General features: G+C 42.9%; 2 protein-coding genes and 1 long non-coding RNA gene across 3 annotated transcripts; 2 read left to right on the forward strand and 1 right to left on the reverse strand.

The window, feature by feature from the left end:
- The first annotated feature begins 742 nt into the window (after positions 1 to 742).
- On the forward strand, positions 743 to 8,053 carry LOC135522350 (uncharacterized). The gene is made up of 6 exons (XM_064948512.1): positions 743 to 791; positions 1,346 to 1,501; positions 3,688 to 3,964; positions 4,230 to 4,356; positions 4,555 to 4,630; positions 5,512 to 8,053. The coding sequence occupies exons 3-6, from the start codon at positions 3,892 to 3,894 to the stop codon at positions 5,908 to 5,910; spliced, it is 675 nt and encodes a 224-aa protein (XP_064804584.1). The 5' UTR covers positions 743 to 791; positions 1,346 to 1,501; positions 3,688 to 3,891; the 3' UTR covers positions 5,911 to 8,053.
- LOC135522351 (uncharacterized) lies at positions 2,849 to 3,836 on the reverse strand. Its single transcript, XR_010452677.1, has 2 exons — positions 3,661 to 3,836; positions 2,849 to 3,480 (listed from the first exon to the last, which is right to left on the reverse strand). It is a non-coding gene; the product is annotated as an uncharacterized LOC135522351 (long non-coding RNA).
- A 3,043-nt stretch (positions 8,054 to 11,096) lies between the features above and the next one.
- Positions 11,097 to 24,413, forward strand: LOC135522349 (myeloid cell surface antigen CD33-like). The gene is made up of 7 exons (XM_064948510.1): positions 11,097 to 11,301; positions 19,475 to 19,626; positions 19,826 to 20,212; positions 20,466 to 20,786; positions 21,073 to 21,199; positions 21,416 to 21,497; positions 21,652 to 24,413. Exons 2-7 carry the CDS (start codon positions 19,566 to 19,568, stop codon positions 22,072 to 22,074), a joined length of 1,401 nt encoding a protein of 466 aa, XP_064804582.1. The 5' UTR covers positions 11,097 to 11,301; positions 19,475 to 19,565; the 3' UTR covers positions 22,075 to 24,413.
- The last annotated feature ends 267 nt before the right edge of the window (positions 24,414 to 24,680 follow it).

The raw sequence follows: 24,680 nt of genomic DNA on the forward strand, positions 1-24,680 counted from the left end.
CAGCTCTTATCTATTTTCGCTAACTTTCTGTAAAAATGTATTGGAGTGAGATCATTTCTTTCTTTCGTGATATGTATACCGAGTATGTCCACATCACCATCAGACAATTTTATTGGTAAACTACACCGTAATGTAAAAGTTGCATTTTTTAGTGACCCAATATGAAATATAGCACATTTATCATAATTTGGAGTTTAGTGAGTCCATCAGATGAAAGGCAGTAGGGATGATAAGTGTGTGAATTGGACCATTTTCCTGTCCTGCTAACCATTCAAAATGTAACAAGTACTTTTGGGTGTCAGGGAAAATGTATGGATTAAAAAGTATATCATTTTCTTTAGGAATGTGGTGAAGGAAAAGTAAAAGCTGTCAAAAATAGAAATAGTGAAGTACAGATACCCCCCCCCAAAATACTTAAGTAGTACTTTCAAGTATGTTTACTTCAGTACTTTAAACCACTGCACGTTACAAACAGCCAATCTTATAAAAACGATCTTATAGTGAAATAAAACTGCATCTGAATATAAAAGGCAAGGGGATTGCAGTGTTAACCAAGGTTGGGTGATGGTTGTCGATTGATGGGGTTATAAGGGTTGGGTAATGGGTTTGTGTTGATTATGGTCCATACAGTACAAGTATGGCTGGACGATATAGTACAGAGGGACTTCCTGGATTGCAGCACCAGGTTAGAGGGAGGAGTAACAGACTGGGGACATGAAGTGACAGTTCACACACATCAGAGACTCACACAGGGCTCCTGATCAACAGGAGGAGAGAGCACTCAGAGAGAGGTAATGTGCTGATTCCGTATTTTTTTCCCGGCATGGATCAAAAGACAAGCTATTGAACCATTGTAAAGTTTTGTTTCGTTACATTGAATGACTGTTAAAACTTGATTATGACTAAGTAATATAATGGTAATATTCTATTATTCATTTAGGGCATTTCAACATATTGCTTCAAAAGGCTTTATATAGCCTAGCTATAAAGATTTCTGAATGCAGTTAAATATATTTATGAGCAGTTATTCATTAGCGCCTATGTTGAGCATTATATTGTATTATAAGGAGTCACTCATAAGGAGTTATAAATGGGCTTGTAATGCATTATGAAGAAGGCATTCATATGAACCTTGAACATAAATGTTCCTATGACATCCTCTCTAGGCATTACAGAAAAATACATGTTAGTTGAATAAAAGTGCTAAGAAGGTTGTTATGAATGCCACTGTTGCACTCATAAAGGTGTAATGAAATATTCATATCCGATGTGTATTGCTATATGTTGTTATTATCACAACACCATTTCATATTGTATTTCACACTTGTCTCCTGCTCCATACCAGTAGACACAGACAGAGATAGTGACCATTAGAGAAAGAGGAGAAAGAGGAGAGAGACCCCGATGTTGTGGTTGATTCATCGAGGCAGTAGAGGCAGGATGTGGGTCCTCATCTGGGCAGCTCTACTTCTCTCTCTGACAGAGAAAACCACGTGCCCAAGTAAGGTCCCTTTTATCACTACTAGCGTTAATATAATAATCAGCTGTAGGAGAGGACCATGTAACCATGTTTTCCCAGTAACGACATCTTGTACTGTTATGAGAGGAGCAGGGTTGGGGAGGAGCAGGGTTGGGGAGGAGCAGGGTTGGGGAGGAGCAGGGTTGGGGAGGAGTAGAGTTGGGGAGGAGCAGGGTTGGGGAGGAGCAGGGTTGGGAAGGAGCAGGGTTGGGAAGGAGCAGGGTTGGGGAGGAGTAGAGTTGGGGAGGAGCAGGGTTGGGGAGGAGCAGGGTTGGGGAGGAGCAGGGTTGGGGAGGAGCAGAGTTGGGGAGGAGTAGAGTTGGGGAGGAGCAGGGTTGGGGAGGAGCAGGGTTGGGGAGGAGCAGGGTTGGGGAGGAGGAGAGTTGGGGAGGAGCAGGGTTGGGGAGGAGCAGGGTTGGGGAGGAGCAGGGTTGGGAAGGAGCAGGGTTGGGGAGGAGCAGGGTTGGGGAGGAGCAGGGTTGGGAAGGAGCAGGGTTGGGGAGGAGCAGGGTTGGGGAGAGCAGGGTTGGGGAGGAGCAGGGTTGGGAAGGAGCAGGGTTGGGGAGGAGCAGGGTTGGGGAGGAGCAGGGTTGGGGAGGAGTAGGGTTGGGGAGGAGTAGAGTTGGGGAGGAGCAGGGTTGGGGAGGAGCAGGGTTGGGGAGGAGTAGAGTTGGGGAGGAGCAGGGTTGGGGAGTAACGGATTATATGTATCCATTACATGGAATGGATGGAAGTGCATTTTACCTGCAAGATTATTGTAATCAGATTACAGATACTTTTGAAAATCAAGATGATTGAATTCAGAAAGGATGTTTGCAAAAATAAATTGTTCACACTGCTCTGTTTTCTCAATGACATTCAAATCAGCATTGAGAAAAGGCGCGAGTCTGACTACAAGTTGGAGTCCACTATGATGACACACCAAATGTGTTTGATGAATCGCTGGAAAAGAGCAGGAATAGGCTTTTGTAGGTTACAGTCCAAGCTATGTTTTCCAATGGTGCGACTGCTGTCGGCATCCAAAGATTATCCAACATGAATAAACTATTGGAGGTAAGGCTGACAGCAGTGGTGTAGTCTACGGGGATACGGATATTACTTATTATCGATATTTACATAGCGCATTGACGTGAATCATACTGCTCCTCTCCCATTCAGCTATTTGCGCCGTACAGATTGTGGTTGTTGTGGACGGCTTTTCACAAATCTAAATGTGTATTGGAAACATATAACGGTTGAATTCAAGAGGTTTAAGCTGTTTTTGAAACCAGTGGACAGCCAGTGAAAAATGCGCTCTTGCAAAAGCTGAATAGTGAGGATCCAAGCCTATGGAATAAAAGTGGGCTTTTATTGCTCAATCTAATTCATGCTGATTTAAAAAAAAATATCCATAGAGGCCTAATGGACACATGCTCAAACTTCCACACTTTTGATAGACTTAAAAGGGAAATCTGTAGTTGGTACGTCCATTTTCTTTTAGATATATGTTGAGCTGGAACTTGGCAAGTGGTGAACTGTATACAATGAACTGCAGTAATAGTCTTGTCACTGTAACTGGTAATAATAGCAATGAAGTACCTTTCACTGTGATTTTCACTTTCTTGGGGTATGTATATGCACTTAGCAGTCTGAATTGACTCTCCAGTGTCATTCTCTCTGATGTCGTTGATGATCACACTACAGTTCTTCTTTGTCCGATCGGTCTCCAGTAGAGACACTCTGTTTATAACCCTCCTGAGCTTCAGAGGGAGTTTCAGGGTGGATAATTATATTTTCATCCTGATCACATTTGCCATTTTTAGGACATTTTAACCATATTACTGCAGTAAGTTTGAAGTTCTCTGTATGATTGAAGGTACATGAAATTACAGCACATAGTCCCTTCTCTCCTGTTATCTTTGCTGGACTGAAGGCGATGGTCCAGGGTGATGCTGTTGGTGGTGGTGGTAGTTGTGGCTGCCCTGAAGGAGGGACATGAATAAAGTCATGAGTAATACAGAAAGCACTTCAATACTACTTCACTTGTTTGTAACATTTTTCATGATGTAGCATCTATTGAGATATTTGCCATACCACTACTGCTACCACATCTACCAATGATAATGTGTCACTGCTGTTTTGTAGACAGATGTAAAACTCACTTCTGTGTTTGTATTTCCTGTCTCCAGCTCTAACCCAGAAGCCCTCAGTGTTGACTCCTCCTCTGACAGAGGGAGAACCAGCGACCCTGACCTGCACCGCCCCAGGAATCGGCTCTGGATCTCCTCCTAAAATAACATGGACATGGAGAGGGACAGGAGACAACATCACTGAGCTTCGAGACAACACCACCACACAGAGGAGAGAGGACCTGACCAACGTGACAACAACCCATGATGGTTAAGTGTCAAGTAACCTTCCAGAAAACATATACAATTGAAGAGACAGTAATTTTGAATGTGTCATGTGAGTACCATATATATCCCATTTAGCAGACGCTTTTGTCCAAAGCGACTTACAAGTCGGCTGGGGCCACTTTTTCCCTTTTATCATATGGGTGGTCCCAGCGGGTAAAAATAAATGTGTAAAATTAGAGAACCCACGACGCTTGGCCAAATAACCGGACATAAAATGGTGAAGGAGCCATGCTCTACCGACTGAGCCACACAGGACCAGAGGATATGAAGTAATGTGAGCCATTTCCCATACAGAGTTGTTGTTCTCTTTTTAGATAAGGAATGGGAAGACATTATAGCTATGCTGTCGGACCTAAAACTGATTGCTGCATTTGTGATTGGTGCAGCCTTCTCATCCACCATCTGTTGTATCATCCTGTGTTTGACAGGGAAATGTAAAAGGTACATGCATTCTGTTACTGAAGTACAGTTTGTGTTATATGAGTGTTGGTGATTGTCTTTAGAAATTCACATTTCCTATCAAGAGTATCAGATATATTGTCAAAGCGCCAATGCCCTGCACCATGTTGTAATGGACTTGCATGCGAACCCCTCCAAAATATAGTTATTGAGAAATATAATTTGTAATATTTTCAATAGGCAAAAAAAGAGGATCCCAAAGGATTCCAAAACCCCTTTCATAAACCTGGAGATGGTGACATGTGAAGACCAACAGGTGCAGTACCAGTTTCTTTCTTTATTCAGCTTTACAAACACTTAGTTAGCATTGACATGCCAATAGTAGTATCGAAGTTGATAATACAGCATAAACAGGTCTGGGACCACCAAGCTAACAAAATACTCCTCACACAGTGCTTTCTGTAGTTGATAATACAGCATAAACAGGTCTGGGACCACCAAGCTAACAAAAGACTCCTCACACAGTGCTTTCTGTATTTGATAATACAGCATAAACAGGTCTGGGACCACCAAGCTAACAAAAGACTCCTCACACAGTGCTTTCTGTAGTTGATAATACAGCATAAACAGGTCTGGGACCACCAAGCTAACAAAAGACTCCTAACACAGTGCTTTCTGTAATTGATAATACAGCATAAACAGGTCTGGGACCACCAAGCTAACACAAGACTCCTCACACAGTGCTTTCTGTAGTTGATAATACAGCATAAACAGGTCTGGGACCACCAAGCTAACAGAAGAATCATCACACAGTGCTTTCTGTATTTGATAATACAGCATAAACAGGTCTGGGACCACCAAGCTAACAAAATACTCCTAACACAGTGCTTTCTGTAATTGATAATACAGCATAAACAGGTCTGGGACCACCAAGCTAACAAAAGACTCCTAACACAGTGCTTTCTGTAATTGATAATACAGCATAAACAGGTCTGGGACCACCAAGCTAACAAAAGACTCCTAACACAGTGCTTTCTGTAATTGATAATACAGCATAAACAGGTCTGGGATCACCAAGCTAACAAAAGACTCCTAACACAGTGCTTTCTGTATTTGATAATACAGCATAAACAGGTCTGGGACCACCAAGCTAACAGAAGAATCATCACACAGTGCTTTCTGTAATGTACTCCATAGACGGATGCAGGACAGGCTGTGGGGGGCGAACAGAACCCTCTGCAGTTGGAGCTGAGAGGAGGAGCAGAAAACGGAGGGACCCAGACCAGTGGAGCTGCGGGAAAATTTGACACAAGGGAAGAACCAAATGAAGTGGACTACGCCAGTATCAACTACTCCCTGCTGAAGAAGAAGACACCTGAGGAGGCAGAGAAGAAGACCACCACCACAGAGTCAGAGTACGCCAAAATTAAACAAGAGAAGAAGAACGAAGGGGATGAAAATGGAGGAGAGGAGAGTCGAATGATGATGATGATGGGGAAGGATGAGGAGAACGAGAACGGTAAGCCAGCAGCAGAGACAGATGAGGATATAGCGCTTTACTCCAACGTCAAGGCTATTATGGGTGGTGGAGAGTGACGCAGATATTTTCGCTAGTAATGTGGGGGATAGCATGCAATATTGTATAGCCATGGATTTTTATATCATTTTCTGAATCCAGATTGAATGTTTTATGATGATAGTGGGACTTTTGCTCAACTGAAACTACTGTAGTTTTGGTGTTGTTTCCTCATGTGCAAATCAAGTTTGAATGTTTTATGATAATACAGAGAAGTTGTTTAATAACTGAAACTACTGTAGTTAATAGTTTTGGTAAATGATTTATTTTACAGCCCTGTGTCAGATGGTACTGTCTGTATCTGGTGGTTGTACATTTTCAATAAGAATATTTTCTAGTTGTACATAGAAGCAAGTTTTGGTAATGTTTTTGTAATGTTTGTAAGGAAGCGTCATTTAACTTTTTGTAACGATTCTATTATGTCACCATAAGGAAGGACTGACATTGACGTGGTTTGGAAAAGTCGAGAGGTCAAACCATTTCTTGTTTTTCTCCTCTTTTATTTTTTTTTTTTTATGGATGGGGATTTTATGTAGTATGTGTGGTTGTAACCAATATATTTCTGTACATAGAATACTGATATACTGCAGTACATTTTGGCAAAATGCCATAAAAAAGTCTCATTTTGGGCTAGCCAGAGAGCTCAAATTAAATGGTTAAAAAGTACTTAAAAGTTGTGTACTATAGATGGGTTGGTTGTTTGGCAACCAAACAGACGAGTGCACAACTATGGGGTAAAACAGACGGGTTGGTTTCGATTGTTGACAACATATAAACTATATTTGAAAATGTAAATACATTTGCACAATGAGCACATTGTTACAGTTTTTGCTTAGCTAGCTAGCAAATGCTTGCCATATTAGCATAAAGCACCTAAAAAACACAACACTAACTGAAACGAGCCACCGACTATTCCCCAGATGGCAGCTTTGTGTCATTGTTGCTAGATATCTGGCCATCCAGAATCACCACAACATGCGGTGCCCCATTGAAGCGTATGTATCGTTTTCATGACATTGTCAGCGAACCCGTATATGAGAATATTTCTGTGCATTATTGCAGTATTGTTTTATATTGAGGCACTACCTCACTTAATGGCTTTGTGTATTTTAAGTTGTTTGTTCTCAGAAATCTGTGAAAAGAATGTATAAATGGTGTATTTTGTTTTAGCTATTTCCAACCTACCATCTCTTCAAAATTCGTTCAACGGTAATTATAGGCTACCAATGGTATAAATCAGGGATGGGCAACATTGATGGGGGTGGAGGCCACAATAAATCTGAACTGATCACGGAGGGCTCACGGGTCTGCATACCCACAGCCATACCCACACATGTAGTCAGAGCCGGCCCTATCCATTTGGGGGCCCTAAGCAAAATGTGGTTTCCCCCACTATGCGAACACAACATTTTAGGCCTCCCGTCCTGACAGCGGAGAGAAAAAAATGCATGTTTTAGATTTAATTTCCTGCAATTCTACAGATGTTTGCCATGGGGCATAGAGAACATGTTGATGTTTTTGAGCAAGTTTGCTGCTATTCTATCCATTTTGCCATACGGTGAAGATAAATGTTTGCGGTTTTTAATATAATATCTGAGTGCGAGTGATCAATGGGTCCCCATCAACCATTATTACAACATGTTTATACTAACTTACCAATCAACAACAACAACAACATAAATTGCTGACGTGGGCTAATTGAGTGACTGCCAGTGACTGACATAACAAGAGAAACTGCTGATGCACAAGCAAATTTCGAAATTGCACATTGTGTATTCTGCTATTCTAACTCTCAAAAAGTAAGTTGAGACCCCGACTGAGTTCCCCAGGGACCTCCCAGTGATCTGGGCCCACACCTTCCTGCTGGCCTTGCCCACTCTCTCCCCTGTCCTGGTCACCCAGAAGATGGATGCTTTGAAGACCATGGTCTGAGCCATTCCTGTGCCCCTGGTGGCCTGCATGGTGGATGCCATCATGGGTGTGAGAATTCTCACCAAGGCCAGGGCTTCCCTCTGTTTGTCCGTGGAGTGGTTGCCAGGGCAACGTGGCGTGGACCCTATTTCATGGACATGATTACCTGCATATGCACTTTGTTTTCTAATTGTGAAGGAACCCAAGATCTCTGGTAGTAACACAGTGAGAGAGGGTGATACCCTGAATCTGACCTGCAGTGTTGACAGCTACCCACCACCACCATCTATCACCTGGAGTAAGTACAGGTCAACAGCTTTGGAACAGAATAAATCTGGACTGGACACTCTCACAATCTCTAATGTGACAAGAGAAAATGCTGGTGAATTTGTGTGCTCAACATCTCAACAGCATTTCCAGCTTCCACTGTTGTAACTGATGTGTAAGTACAAACAGCATTGTACAAACCTGATTGAACCATAAACTAACACGAATCACAGCCCTTAGTCTCCTAGAAACAGGAGCGGTTATGGACTATGGGGATGTTTTCTGCAAGCTGGCCCCTTAAACTGTCCTCAGCAAAATGGATGCACTGTACCTACTGTAGAGTGGCGATTTTAGCATGTAAATCTTGGTGAGGCAAAAAAAATATGTGGGATGGATGCCAGCAAAGCCACCACAAAACAGAACACTAAACAATACATTCATTGTACTATAGCGGTGACAAACGATAACCACAAACTGTTTGGGCCTACATAAAGCTGCCCCAACAACAGCAGTCCCAACACCTTACCACTGCTATACCTGGCTTTCAATGGAGCCTTGTTTGGCAGCGAAACAGTTCATTCAGCCTCATTTACTACGTTAAAAAAACCATAGCTGATATGGCTGACTTGCTTAAACAAATGTGGTTTCTACTGACAATTGAGATGTACAAACTATGGCATAAGGGGACGACAAGCAGATAAGAGGCAATCCTTCATTTCGATTATGACATTAATGAGCGACGGACGCGCTCAATATACGACTAATTATTGAATTTGCGATTTCCAACTCGCTGTGAGCACCGATACTTTTTATATATAATTTCTCTTCATTATTTATCTTCATATGACAAGTATTAAAAAAGATTTGTCAGTAGATTGTCAACTTGATTCATTATGATGACTGCTAGCTCAGACTTTGAAAGTAAGATGTTGACATGATCAGTCCAATCAAAGCTACTCTACATATAACGTGATTTGACGCCATTTTATCTGTGGCCAATGACCTTGAGCCTTCTTGGAAGGGGAATTGTAATATAACTCTATGGCAGGACCCAAAGGGCTGACATTTTGGAAGTCTATCCTTACTAAGGACTGAAACTATGCTATGACGTACTGTCCCCATGAGTGACAGAACACTGAGCCAATCACGGCGCAATGCTCCTATTTTCTGCTGGTTCGCACTACCACCCCAGAAAGCACTGAGCTAGGCTGAACACCTGCATTTTGGAGCTGCCTTTCTCAAGAAAACAAAAAGGAGACCATGTGTGTATGCAGCTTTATTAACTGAATGATATATATATATATATATATATATATATATATATATATATATATATATATATATATATATGTATATATTTTAGATGGTTTGTAAACTGATATGTGACACATATTAATGCCAAATTTACATACAAAGGCAAGCCACCAAAATATATTTATTTACAGTGGGGAGAGCAAGTATTTGATACACTGCCGATTTTGCAGGTTTTCCTACTTACAAAGCATGTAGAGGTCTGTAATTTTGATCATAGGTACACTTCAACTGTGAGAGACGGAATCTAAAACAAAAATCCAGAAAATCACATTGTATGATTTTTAAGTGATTGATTTGCATTTTATTGCATGACATAAGTATTTGATACATCAGAAAAGCAGAACTTAATATTTGGTACAGAAACCTTTGTTTGCAATTACAGAGATCATACATTTCCTGTAGTTCTTGACCAGGTTTGCACACACTGCAGTAGGGATTTTGGCCCACTCCTCCATACAGACCTTCAGGGCTGTTGCTGGGCAATACGGACTTTCAGCTCCCTCCAAAGATTTTCTATTGGGTCCAGGTCTGGAGACGGGCTAGGCCACTCCAGGACCTTGAGATGCTTCTTACGGAGCCACTCCTCAGTTGCCCTGGCTGTGTGTTTCGGGTCGTTGTCATGCTGGAAGAACCAGCCAGGACCCATTTTCAATGCTCTTACTGAGGGAAGGAGGTTGTTGGCCAAGATCTCGCGATACATGGCCCCATCCATCCTCCCCTCAATACAGTGCAGTTGTCCTGTCCCCTTTGCAGAAAAGCATCCCCATGTTTTTTTTACCTTTATTTTACTAGGCAAGTCAGTTAAGAACAAATTCTTATTTTCAATGACGGCCTAGGAACAGTGGGTTGTGGCACCAGTGAGCAGTGCACTGATTTCTCTGAACACATGTGCATACTGGGGCCATGGACAAAGAATGTGATCTTGCTATTGTACCAGTACAGGTCAAACACAGTAAAGACAACAAGGTTATCCAGACGGATTCCTTCCTAGACCCAGAAAGCCCAGCCACATTCTGCATAGAGAGACTGATGGTACAGCTTGGCGTCACAGGAAGAGGAGACAAAATGGTGTTAAAGACCATGAATCAAGTGAAAGGAAAGTCAATGCACACTCATGTTATCAGAGGATTGGAAGTTTCCGAGTTGGAGAAAGACAACTTCATCGAGTGACCTGAAGTCTACGCTCAGAACAATATGTCAGTGGAAGACAAAAGGTTTATGAATATAATGAATGATTCTGTAAAGTTACAGGAGGGCCATCACAGTCTAAGGTTACCTTTCAGGAAGGATGACGTCACCTTACCTGACCAGAGCCTCCTAAACCTGAAAGAGAAATGAACACTTCCACGACGAATAGAAAGGTTTCCTCTCGGATGTCATTGACAAGGGGAAGGCCGAGAGACTGCCGGAAGAGCAGCTAGAACGTACAGATGGTAAGTATGGTATATTCCACATCATGGGTTATATCACCCAAAAAGGGGACAATGAGTTGTTTTAACTGTGTACATACAAAGGCATCCCAGTGAACTCAGAGATTCTTTAAGGACCAGTCTTGTAGGTGGGCTCACACGATTCCGCCAGGAGCCTGTAGCAATGATGTATGACGTGCAAGCAACGTTTCACCAGGTAAAGGAATCCCAATGATGTTGATTTCCCGAGGTTCCTATGTTGGCCTGTAGGTGACACTAACCTCTCACCTGTTGAGTATCACATTTGTTTGGAGCTGCCTCGTCACCGAGCTGCGCAAGCTATGCACTAAAGAAGACTGCAGATGAATGTTGCCATCTGGAAGTTGTTGGCACAATCAGAAATCATTTGTATGTTGACGACTGCCTGAAGTTTCCACTGAAGACGAGGCAGTGCAACTTGCCAAAGAGATCACAGCTCGTCATAAAGGAGGATTCCATCTCTCCACGTGGGTGAGCAATAGCCAAACTGTACTAGTCTCCAACTTAGAAGCTGATAGAGCTAAAGAGATTAAACAGTTGAATTTGGACAAAGACAAACTCCCCATTGAAAAAGCATTGGGAGTGCAGTGTTGCGTGGAGACCGACACATTTACCTTTCATGTTATAGTCAGAGACCAGCACCACACATGTAGAGGAATTCTACACACTCACTCAAGCTCAACTGTACCATTTCTCAGATGCCAGTGAGTAAGGTTATGGAACAGAACTATGTGAGACCTGATGAGGCAGGGTAGCCTAGTGGTTAGAGCGTTGGACTAGAGGTTGCAAGTTCAAACCCCCGAGCTGACATGGTAAAAATATGTTGTTCTGCCCCTGAACAGGCAGTTAACCCACTGTTCCTAGGCTGTCATTGAAAATAAGAATTTGTTCTTAACTGACTTGCCTGGTGATGTTCATTTATCTCTTGTCATGGGGAAGGCCAGAGTAGCACCTCTGAATCAGATGACCATCCGGTTGGAGCTGGCTGCTGTAGTACTGAGTGTGAAGGTGGACAAGATGCTGTGTACAGAGCTGAAGCTGGATGACTTGGTGTCCTGGATAGACAGTCATTCAGTTCTCAAGTACATAGCCAATGAGCGTACAAGTTTCCAAACATTTGTGGCCAAAACGCAGAGTGGCTGACACCGAGAGGCGCCTGGACACCAGTGTAAGCCCTCACCCCAAATCACATTTTAATGTTAAATTCGAAACATGTCCTACCCGCTGGACTCTTTCAAAGAACAGACATGTACATAAGACGGCGTTGGAAGGAAGTCCAGTGCATGGCAGACTTATTTTGGAAGAGATGCAGGAAAGACAAAAGTGAGAAAGTGAAACGCAGCTTCAGTGAAGTACATGTGGTCCTGGTGGTGGACCCCACGGATACTTAGAAAGGTTTATGAGACCATGCCTTGCTCTAAGGGGGTAATTACCCCTTGAGTCGATGTCTGCGGCTCCGCGGTTTGGCCTCTAAAATAAACGATCATGACCTGTCTACGGAAAGATGAGCCTCTCACACACATGCACATGTTGGTTGATTTGCTCATTGATTTCCACAGGCCTCACAAGACTCGTCTGAAGGTCCACGGGAAGAAAATGAATGATTGTACATGTGGAGAATACAGAATACAGTATTAACTCAGCAACAAACAAAAAACGTCCCTTTTTCAGGACCCTGTCTTTTTAAAATAATTCTTAAAAATCCAAATAACTTCACAGATCTTCATTGTAAAGTGTTTCAACATTGCTTTCCATGCTTGGTCAATGACCCACAAACAATTAATGAACATGCAACTGTGGAACGGTTGTTAAGACACTAACAGCTTACAGACGGTAGACAATTCAGGTCACAGTAATGAAAACTTAGGACACTAAAGAGACCTTTCTACTAACTCTGAAAAACACCAAAAGAAAGGTGCCCTGGGTCCCTGCTCATCTGTGTGAAGGTGCCTTAGGCATGCTGCAAGGAGGCATGAGAACTGCAGATGTGGCCAAGGCAATAAATTGCAATGTCCAAACTGTGAGACGCCTAAGACAACGCTACAGGGAGACAGGATGGACAGCTGATCATCCTCGCAGTGGCAGATCACGTGTAAAAACACCTGCACAGGATCGGTACATCTGAACATCACACCTGCGGGACAGGTACAGGATGGCAACAACAACTGCCCGAGTTACACCAGGAAATGCATAATCCCTCCATCCCTACACCGAGGCCTGTACTCTAGAGCGGGATCGATTTGGAGGTGGAGGGTCTGCCATGGTCTGGGGCGGTGTGTCACAGCATCATCGGACTGAGCTTGTTGTCATTGCAGGTAATCTCAACGCTGTGCGTTACAGAGAAGACATCCTTCTCCCTCATGTGATACCCTTCCTGCAGCCTCATCCTGACATGACCCTCCAGCATAACAATGCCACCAGCCATACTGCTCATTCTGTGCATGATTTCCTGTAAGACAGGAATGTCAGTGTTCTGCTGTGGCCAGTGAAGAGCCCGGATCTCAATCCCATTGAGCACTTCTGGGGCCTGTTGGATTGGGGGGTGAGGGCTAGGGCCAATCCCCCCAGAAAGGTCCGGGAACTTGCAGGTGCCTTGGTGGAAGAGTGGGGTAACATCTCACAGCAATAACTGGCAAATCTGGTCCATGAGATGCACTGCAGTACTTAATGCAGCTGGTGGCCACACCAGATACCGACTGTTACTTTTGATTTTGAACCCCACTTTGTTCAGGGATACATTATTCCATTTCTGTTAGTCACATGTCTGTGGAAATTGTTCAGTTTATGTCTCAGTTGTTGAATCTTGTTAAGTTCATACAAATATTGACATATGTTACGTTTTCTGAAAATTAAAGCAGTTGACAGTGAGAGCACATTTATTTTTATGTTGAGTTTACTACTGTACTGTTGAGCTAGGAACATGGACTTGATAGGCGATGTCACGTTCTGACCTTAGTTCCTTTGTTTTGTCTTTTGTTTTAGTATGGTCAGGGTGAGAGTTGGGTGGGTTGTCTATGTTAGTTTTTCTATGATTTTCTATTTCTGTGTTTGTCCTGATATGGTTCTCAATCAGAGGCAGCTGTCAATCGTTGTCCCTGGTTGAGAACCATATTTAGGTAGCCTGTTTTCTATTGTGTTTTGTGGGTGGTTATTTTCAGTCTTTGTGTGTCTGCACCAGATAGAACTTTTTTGGTTTTCACTTTGTTGTTTTGTTTTTGAAAGTGTTCAGTTTCATTAAAATAAGATGAACACTTACCACGCTGCGCTTCGGTCCTCTCCTTCTTCCCAAGACAACCGTTACAGAACCACCCACCAAAAAAGGACCAAGCAGCGTGGTAACAGGCAGCAGCAGCAGGAGCAGCGCTATAAGGAGGAATGGACATGGGAGGACATTCTGGACGGCAAGGGTTGCTAGACATGGGAGGAGATCCTGGCTGGAAGGGATCGCCTCCCATGGGAACAGGTGGAGGCAGCCAGGAGAGCGGAGGCAGCAGCTAAAGGGAGCCAGCGCTTTGAGGGAACACGGCTGGCAAGGAAGCCCGAGAGGCAGCCCCAAAAATGTCTTGGGGGGAGGCACACGGGGAGTGTGCCGAAGTTAGGTAGGAGCGCCAACTCCCTGTGCTTACCGTGGAGAGAGAGGGACCGGGCAGGCACCGTGTTATGCCGTGAGGCGCACGGTGTCCCCAGTGCGTGTGCATAGCCCGGTGCGGTACATTCCAGCTCCCCGTATTGGCCGGGCTAGAGTGGGCATCGAGCCAGGAGCCATGAAGCCGGCTCTACGCATCTGGTCTCCAGTGTGTCTCCTCGGGCCGGGGTACATGGCACCAGCCTTACACATGGTGTCCCCGGTTCGCCAGCACAGCCCAGTGCGGGCTATTCCACCTCGCCGCACTGGCCTGGCTACGGGGAGCTTTCAACCAGGTAAGGTTGGGCAGGCTCGGTGCTCAAGAGCTCCAGTGCGCCTTCACGGTCGGGTCTATCCGGTGCCACCTCCACGCACCAACCCTCCGGTGGCAGCCCCCCGCACCAGGCTGTCTCTCCGTCTCCTCCCTACAAGTGCTCCCGCCTCTCCAGCGCCACCAGAGCCTCCCGTCTGTCCTGAGCCGCCAGAGCCGCCCGTCCAGCGCTGCCGGAGTCTCCCGCCTGTCCGGCGCTGCCGTAGTCTCTCACCTGTCCGGGGCTGCCGGAATCTCCTGTCCATTTGGGACCCGTGGCTTGGGTCCTCAGTCCGAGGTCGGCGGGAAGGGTCACCACGTTGAAGAGGCCACGGAGGCGGGTAGAGAGGAGGAGAAGGACTATGGTGGAGTGGGGTGCACGTACAGTGCCAGGGCCGCCACCGCGGACAGACACCCACCCAGACTCTCCCCTATAGGTTTAGGTTTTGCGGCCGGAGTCCGCACCTTTGGGGGAGGTACTGTCACGTTCTGACCTTAGTTCCTTTGTTTTGTCTTTTGTTTTAGTATGGTCAGGGCGTGAGATGGATGGCTTGTCTATGTTAGTTTTTCTATGATTTTCTATTTCTGTGTTTGGCCTGATATGGTTCTCAATCAGAGGCAGCTGTCAATCGTTGTCCCTGATTGAGAACCATATTTAGGTAGCCTGTTTTCTATTGTGTTTTGTGGGTGGTTATTTTCAGTCTTTGTGTGTCTGCACCAGATAGAACTGTTTCGGTTTTCACTTTGTTGTTTTATTTTTGAAAGTGTTCAGTTTCATTAAAATAAGATGAACACTTACCACGCTGCGCTTCGGTCCTCTCCTTCTTCCCAAGACAACCGTTACAGGCGCATACAGATACCTTACTACATTGTAACCGCGAAGCGGTTCCTTTTCAGGTTCAGGTGCCTTTCCATGTTAAACACCAGTTGTGCAGCTATTGCTTTCTAAAAGCCAATTTATGCTTGATCCGAAAATGTGGTCGGCTTCATATGGAGAGTGTGACGCAATTACGGAATCCCTGAGACATGCAGAGGCTAAATCGAGCTCCATACCGTGCCTCCCACATTTTGTAACAGTGCAGAGGGCGCCACATAGTTCCTCATTGTCATAATTGGCTGACGGAAGGTGGGGGTGTGAGGTTCTGTATAAACACAAACTCACTTCTTTGACAACTTCCTTCACAACAGCTCTGTGCTGCTCCACAAAGAGCAAGATGTATAAACGCCCTGACTTCTGCAGAGGCCATATCACTGTAAATGCTGTACGGCCAATGCAGACTCTGACCATGAAGCGCTTTTAACAGACAATTTATGCATTATCTGGAAATGTGGTCGGAGGTGCCATATGGATGGTGTGACGCAATTGTGGATCCCCCGGAGGCATGCAGAGGCCAAAGTTTGCTCCATACCGCATAGCCATGCACCGCCACAATCTTGTAACAATGTGGAGGGCTCCAAACAGCTCCGCATTGACATGATTGGTGGGGGTGGAAGGGGCAGAATGCTATAAACATAAACTCACTTCCTTGACCACTTCTTTCACAACAGCTCTGCAAGAAATATGCAGTGCATTCGGAAAGTATTCAAACCTCTTGACTTTTTACACATTTTGTGACGTTACAGCCTTATTCTAATATGGTTTAAATGTTTTTTTCCCCCCATCAATCTACAGACAATACCCCATAATGGCAAAGCAAAAACAGGTTTTTAGAAACGTTTGCAGATGTATTAAACATAAAATCTGAAATATCACATTTACATAAGTATTCTGACCCTATACTCACTACTTTGTTGAAGCACCTTTGACAGCAATTACAGCCTCAAGTCTTCTTGGGTATGACTCTACAAGCTTGGCACACCTAATTTGGAGAGTTTCTCCCACTCTTCTCTGCAGATGCTCTCAAGCTCTGTCAGGTTGGATGGGGAGAGTCGCTGCACAGCTATTATCAGGTCTCTCCAGAGGTTTTCGAATAGGTTCAAATCCGGCCTCTGGCTGGACCACTCAAGAGCATTTAGAGACTTGTCCCGAAGCCACTCCTGGGTTGGCTTGGCTGTGTGCTTAAGGTCGATGTCCTGTTGGAAGGTGAACCTTCACGCCAGTCTGGGGTCCTGAGCGCTCAGGAGCAAATTTTCATCAAGAATCTCTGTACTTTTCTTCGTTCATCTTTCTCTCGATCATGACTAGTTTCCCAGTCTATGCCACTGAGAAATATCCACACCGCATGATGCTGCCACCACCATGCTTCACCGTAGGGATGGTGCCAGGTTTCCTCCAGGTGCGACACTTGACATTCAGGCCAAAGAGTTCAATCTTGGTTTCATCAGACCAGATAATCTTGTTTCTCATGTTGTGAGAGTCCTTTAGGTGCCTTTTGGCAAACTCCAAGCGGGCTGTCATGTGCCTGCCTTTTACTGAGGCAAACGTCTGGCCACTCTACCATAAAGACCTGATTGGTGGAGTGCTGCAGAGATGGTTGTCCTTTTGGAAGGTTCTCCCATCTCCACAGAGGAACTCTGGAGCTTTGTCACAGTGACCATCTGGTTCTTGATCACCTCCCTAACCAAGGCCCTTCTCCCTCTAGGAAAAGAGGTGGTTCCAAACTTCTTTCATTTAAGAATGACGGTATCACACTGTGTTTTTGGGGACCTTCAGTGCTGCACACACAGATCTGTGCCTCGACATAATCCTGTATCGGAGCTCTACGGACAATTCCTTCAACCTTATGGCTTGGTTTTTGCTCTGACATGGACCGTCTACTGGGAACTTATATAGACAGGTGTGTGCCTTTCCAAATCATGTCCGATCAATTGAATTTACCACAGGTGGACTCCAATCAAGTTGTAGAAAAATCTCAAGGATGATTAATGGAAACAGGATGCACCTGAGCTCAATTTTGAGTCTCATAGCAAAGGGCCTGAATACTTAAGTAAATAAGGTATTTCTGTTTATTTATTTTGTATAAATTTGAAAACATTTCTAAAATCCAGTTTTTGCTTTGTTATTATGGGGTATTGTGTGCAGATTGATGAGGATTTTCTTTAAAATCCATTTTGGAACAAGGCTGTAATGTAACTAAATGTGGAAAAAGAAAAGTCAAGGGGTCTGAATACAAAACAGTGGCTGCGCCAGAGCAATGTAGCAAACAGAGCAGCTGCATCCCCACTTTCAAAATAGGGGTGCAAATGTATGTTTTTGCACCCCTACTTTTTTTGGACTAGAAACTATCATGATCCATTGGGTATTTTGATATTTTCAGTGATTAGTAACGTACACAATCTCCCCCGTCGTCTCAAGATGAATGGTTTTGCCCCCTTGAAAGTTTTGCAATTGAAATGCAAAACTGAATGAATAGAGAAAAAACAAGAAATCGACCTCTACTTTTCCAAATCTCGTCTTTGACAGTCCTTCCCCATTGTGAAAAACAGAAACATTCCAAAAGTAAAATTACACTTCCTTAAAAAACATTACAAAAGCACCTTCAAAACTTGCTTCGTTGTGCAACTAGTAAATATTACTTTTTGAAAATGTACAACCACCAGGCACATACAGTACGAGCTGACACAGAGCTATAAAATCAAGCATTTACCAAAACTATTAAAAGAGGCATAGTAGCGTGGATTGAATTATGTTGATTTATGACTACATGCACATTTGCTTTAAAACTACACATTACACATTATAGTATTACTGCTTTTGAATAAGGTACAAATTATAGTTTTACTTTATAATTTATCTAAATATAAAAGCGATGAGGATTGTAGTGTTGGTTGATCAGTATGAATTGATGGGTTTGGGTTGATTATGGTCTAGATACAGTACAGTACGGCTGGGTGGTATGTGTGGATTGGTGGAGTTTGATGGGTTGGTTGAGGTGTTTGGGTTGATTATGGTCTAGATACAGTACAGTATAGCTGGGTGGTATGTGTGGATTGGTGGGGTTTGATGGGTTGGTTGAGGTGTTTGGGTTGATTATGGTCTAGATACAGTACAGTATGGCTGGGTGGTATGCAGTACAGAGGGACTTCCTGGATTGCAGCACCAGGTTAGACGGAGAAGTAACAGACTGAGGACATGAAGTGACAGCTCACACCCACCCAACTCACACAGGGCTCACAGTCAACAGGAAGAGAGAGCACACAGAGAGAGGTAAATGTGCTGATTCAGTCTTATTCTTTGCATGGCAAAAATAAATATGTATTTTTTAAGTGCTTGGAAAAAAAAATGGCAACTCTGGACATAACTTGAAATGCTTTAACAAAACCAATAACTCCTTGTTCCTTGGTAGAAACAATTGTTACTTTGTTTGTTGCAATGAATCTCCATAATGACTTAGGTAAAAAGTATGTAATTACTCTGTTACCATGTGGTTTTTAAAATAGATTCCAGATAACTAGGGTAAAATAAAGCTTTACTAGGACTTTGATATCTTCTCTCCATGCATTAAATTACAGTTGGGGAAAAAATGTGCTAAGAAGGGTGTAACAATTTATAAACGTGTCATGAAAAGATCATGTCAAATGTTAGGAATGCCCCTGTATTCACAGCTGGCAATGAGTGCTCACTTTTTTTTTAAATGACACATTTAATCTCACATGATCACTACGCATGACGCATGGTGGGCGTGGAAACAATTCAATTGTGTGCACAATCAATCATAATTAATCACAGAGGTATATATGGTCATATTTTTACTCTTTCTGTGCTCCAGAGCTGTGGACACAAGCAAGGAGACCATAGAAAGAGGTGAAAGAGGACACACCCTGGTGTTGTGGTTGATTAATCGAGGCAGTGGAGGCAGCATGTGGGTCCTCATCTGGGCAGCTCTACTCTTCTCTCTAGCAGAGAGTGCAACATTTCAAAGTAGGGTCCCTTTAATCATTAAAGTGTTATACATTTTGAAATCATGACTATTTGTATAGATGCGGTAGTTGCAGTCGTAAGGCAATTAAAACCCATTTTAATCTAAATTGATTCTGGATCATCAAAAATGTTAAGGACAAGTGAAGTAGTATCCAAGTGCTTCCTGTATTACTCATGATTATTAATTTCCCTCCATCAGGACAGGCCCTTACAGCAGCAGCTCCATCAGCTGCAAACACAAACAGCATCATCTTCAACCCAGAAGAAATAACAGCACAGACTGGCCTATGTGCTGTTATTTCATGTACTTTCAATCACTCTGATAGCGTCGAGCAGAATGCAGCAGTATGGCTCAAATACCCTGCAAATGGCGAACGTAAAAAGGATAAGCATATAATTTTCCACTCCAGAAATCGCTCTAAAGCTCAGGAGGGTTATAACCACAGAATGTATCTACTGGAGACAAACCTGACAAAGGGGAACTGTAGCGTGATCATCAACGACATCAGAGAGAATGATGCTGGACAGTATCAATTCAAAATGAAAGGAAGACCACCTACAGACCCACAGAAACTCAAAGTAACAGGTATAGCATGACTATGTACACTGTAACAGGTACAATTAAATGTGTACGCTGATTGCAACATACAGGTACATACAGTACCTCCAATTCACAAATGCCAAGATTCCCCTCCCCAAGTCTCCCTTTCCAAAGTCTGCTTTTTTATTAAATAGTGGAGGAATTTTTGGGGCAGTTTAACATGGGTCTGATTATGTTTCTCTGATGTCTGGTGCACAGATGTGAAATTCACTTCAGAGTTTGTATTTTCTGTGTCCAGCTCTGACTCAGAAGCCCTCAGTGTTGACTCCTCCTCTGACAGAGGGAGAACCAGCGACCCTGACCTGCACCGCCCCGGGGATGTGCTCTGGAACTCCTCCTAACATCACATGGACATGGAGAGGGACAGGAGACAACATCACTGAGCTCAGAGACAACACCACTACACAAAGTAGAGAGGATCTGACCAGCGTCACAACAACCCACTTCTCAACTTTGACCTTTACACCTTCAGCAGAGCAACACACCACCAAGGTCACGTGCCAAGTGACATTCAAAGGGAAAATCACCACTGAGGAGACAGTGACTTTGAATGTGACTCGTAAGTAGCCTACAACATCTGACCTTGTGCTTCAGCAGAAATTAAGTGGGCAGAGTGAGAGAGAAGCTGCAAGTCAACCTAAAAGAATAAGAAGAAAAACACAGATGTAAAAATATAAGTTAAGATACTTTGTTAGAGAGCCACAGCTTCCCAGTCCCACCCAATATGAATGCAACATATAGATGTACAGTACATGCTTTGATTGAGAAAATATGCTTTTTTCTTCAGAGGATTCTTAGTATTCTGAGCCACTTCTAAAATCATACATGTTTTGTTCTCTTTGTAGAGGAAGTATCTAAAGACATCTTGGCTCTGCTGTTGAACCCACCACTGATTACTGCATTTGTGATTGGTGCAGCCTGCTCAGCCACCATTGGTTGTATCTTCCTGTGTTCCACAGGGAAATATAAAAAGTACATGCATCCTATTACTGTCTAACAGATACTATTCACTGAGTATGTCGTTTTAAAAATCAATTGCAGATTGTCTAACATATATATATTTACTATCAAGAACATCAGATTAATTGTCAAAAGTGCCAATGCCTTTCACCATATTGTAATGGAAGTGCTTGCTAACCCCTCCAAAATACAGTTATTGAGTAATTTAATTTGTAATATTTTCCTTAGATGCAAAGAGAGGACCCCAAAGAACTTAGACTCCAAAAGCCCTTTCACGAACCTGGAAATGGTGGCATGTGAAGACCAACAGGTGCAGTATCTGTTTTTTTTCTTTATTTAGCTTCACCAACATTCAGTTAGCGTTGACATGCCAACAGGAGTTTACAAGACAACACGAACAGGTCTGGGACCACCAAGCTAACAAAAGACTCCTAACACAGTTATTTATGTAATGTTCTCCATAGAGAGATGCAGGACAGGCAGTGATGGGCGAACAGACACATCTGCAGGTGGACCTGAGGGAGGGAACTGAAAACGGAGGGCTCCAGACCAGTGGAGCTGCGGGACACTCTGCCCCAGGGGAAGAACCAAAAGAGGTGGACTACGCCAGTATCAACTACTCCCTACTGAAGAAGAAGACACCTGAGGAGGCAGAGAAGAAGACCACCACCGCAGAGTCAGAGTACGTCGAAATCAAACGAGAGAAGAAGAATGAGGGGGGAAAAGATGGTGGAGAGGGGAGTGGTGTGATGGAAGAGGTGGAAGGGGAGAAAGGGGAGGAAATGATAGGGAAGGACGTGGAGAAAGAGAACGGTAAGCCAGTACGAGAGACAGATGAAGATACAGCGCTTTACTCCAACGTCAAGGCTATTATTGGTGGAGAGTGACACAGCAATTTTGTCTAGAAACATGGGAGATAGCACACAGTACTATGGCTTCTATTATACAGCACTGCTGTGTTTTCTCATATTCCAGACTGAATGTTTTATGATGATACAGAGACTTTGTTTAACTGAATCTACTGTAGGTAATAGTTTTGGTACTTCTTTATTTTTCAGCCCTGTGTCAGCCGAAGCAAGTATTTTTGGGAGGGTTATACATATTTTTTAAGGAAGTTAATGTAATGTTAATTTTGTAATGATTCTGTCTTGTGTCGCCATGGGGAAGGACTGACAAAGACATGGTTTGGAGAAGTAGAGGTTTTCTCCTCTGTCCTTTCATGTTTTGGCATTTTGATTGAACCCTAAACCTATTTATTGAGGCACTACCTTACTTTTGATGGTTGCGTGTATTGATAAATGTATGAGGGAAAGGAAGTAACCCGAACACTGCTCTTGATAGTACCACTGATCTTTAATAAACTTTTGTGAGTTTTTTAAAAATAGCACCCTTATGTAGACCTAGCCCCACCCACATCCGTTCCACGCATCGAATGGGGTTGGAGGCAAGGTGAAAAACAAATCACTGCTACCAAATATACCAATATGCATTTCATAAATATTCGAATAAAGTGTGTACATAAAACGTATTAAACACGTCTGTAAAACCACAATGGGGACATCAACCTTCCAAGCAAGTTTTCATAAATCCTTGGGTACAGTGTAAGAAAAACGTCAGAGTAAACTGAAATAGGGGCATAATTCATTTTCAAATGTACAACATCAAATACATAGGCATTTCAAATTTAAGAATTTAAGGAAATAGTGTATGGAGGGTGAAAATCCAAAAACATTCTCTTTCGCTCAGTGTATTATTCATCTCACCTCCCCTGTCTGATATCTTAACCTTCTCCATGCCACAAAATGTAAAGGCAGAAATGTCATGTTTAGGTCATTAGAATGTACTGCGACTGTATTATCCCTGTCGTTTCTCCTAATTGAATTTGTATGTTCACTGATTCTCTGTTTGAGAGAACGATAGGGTTTTACCGAAATAGCACAGCCCACATGGACATGTAATAATGTAGATAACATGAGTGGTGGCAACACAATCTCACATTCAATTCGTGCATTTGTGTACATAATCCATTTCAGCAAATTGTGTGCTTATTTGTGTTGCTTAATTCGTGAGAAAATACACAAATTTATGTGCTACTTATTTCGTTCGAAAAGACTAATTTAACCACTGGGCTCCACACAAGCCTTTGCAACAACCATTGACACGATAGCCTATATTTAATCGTTGTTCTTCTTTATGGCTAATTCGTCGTTATGAATATACAAAAATGTTGTCTTCATTTAATCCTGTTTTAAAATGTATAGTTGTATGCCTATATGTACTATTTTAGACTTGCTGAACAGAATTTGTGAGAATATATACACATTACGTGCGACTTAATTCGTGGGGGGGGGGTATTAATGCTAATGCTGTTTTCTATGCTTGATTTCGTTTAATACTTTGGAATATTGGTGCACTTGTAATCAGAAAAGGCATTTTTTCGCATAGGCAACAGTACACGATTTTCGGCATTACGCATTACATATTTCGTGGAGCCTAAATTACACAATTGTCTTCATAATGCATTTATTACATGTTAAACAAGTTAATGTAAAATAATGAATTATGTTGGCTTACACTTATGGCACTTCCAAGGCCTTTCCATGATGATTATTGCGGTCATGACAATCATGTTATATACTTAGGCTACTGTAACGCGTTCAAACAGTTAGCAAGTCAGAATGTCAGTTTCCTAGTACAGACGAGCTCTTAAACGTTGTATTATGCTGGCTTCACATTCTCGTGGGAAATGGCAAAATGGAAAGTTGTAACTCCGACATGATTATGTTCAAGTGCTTTTGAATTTGGAACAATGTTTAAACCAATAAGATTGGCAACATAATTTTATCATTTCCCACTTGTTATACCTATTTGGGGGGTCATTCAAGTGAAACATCCCAGTAGGAACTAGGAATTTCCGAGAACTCCGATAGCATTTGAACGAGGCATTAATATGTGTAATAGACAACAGTAGGGTCTGGGTCGCAGGGTGTCCAGCCCTCATACCCTTTCACGACCACCGCGGAGCGAGTGTCAGTAGCCTACTGTGTGTCCGTAAAGTCAACTAGTATAATTGTTTGTGAAGTAAGTATGGTGATTATTATTAAGGTTCTGGTCGTCTGAGATTCCAACAGGCTATACAACAAACAGTATAACTATAGAATTAAGAAATTAAGTAAATAAAGTAATAATGAAATTAATGCACAAAATAAAATATAACATTGACAAATGTTTGGTTGCTTTAACATATCTACACAATTCTATTTACAAAAAGCGGTACCAATGTTTAGCCTACATCCAATGTTTAGGCTACTGTCTTCAGATGTCTTATTCGACTAGTAGTTGTTCTGAAATGTTTATTGCTTGCCTACATTTTACTCCATCCTCTATGTTTAATATAACACACACACAAACATTCATTATTAATTTTGGGTATCCTACCCTGATGTGAAGTTTGTTCTATGGAAAGTATTTGACTCTTGCCACAAAATGAAGG

The sequence above is a fragment of the Oncorhynchus masou genome, chromosome 30 (genome assembly GCF_036934945.1).
Source record: "Oncorhynchus masou masou isolate Uvic2021 chromosome 30, UVic_Omas_1.1, whole genome shotgun sequence".
Lineage (NCBI taxonomy): Eukaryota > Metazoa > Chordata > Actinopteri > Salmoniformes > Salmonidae > Oncorhynchus > Oncorhynchus masou.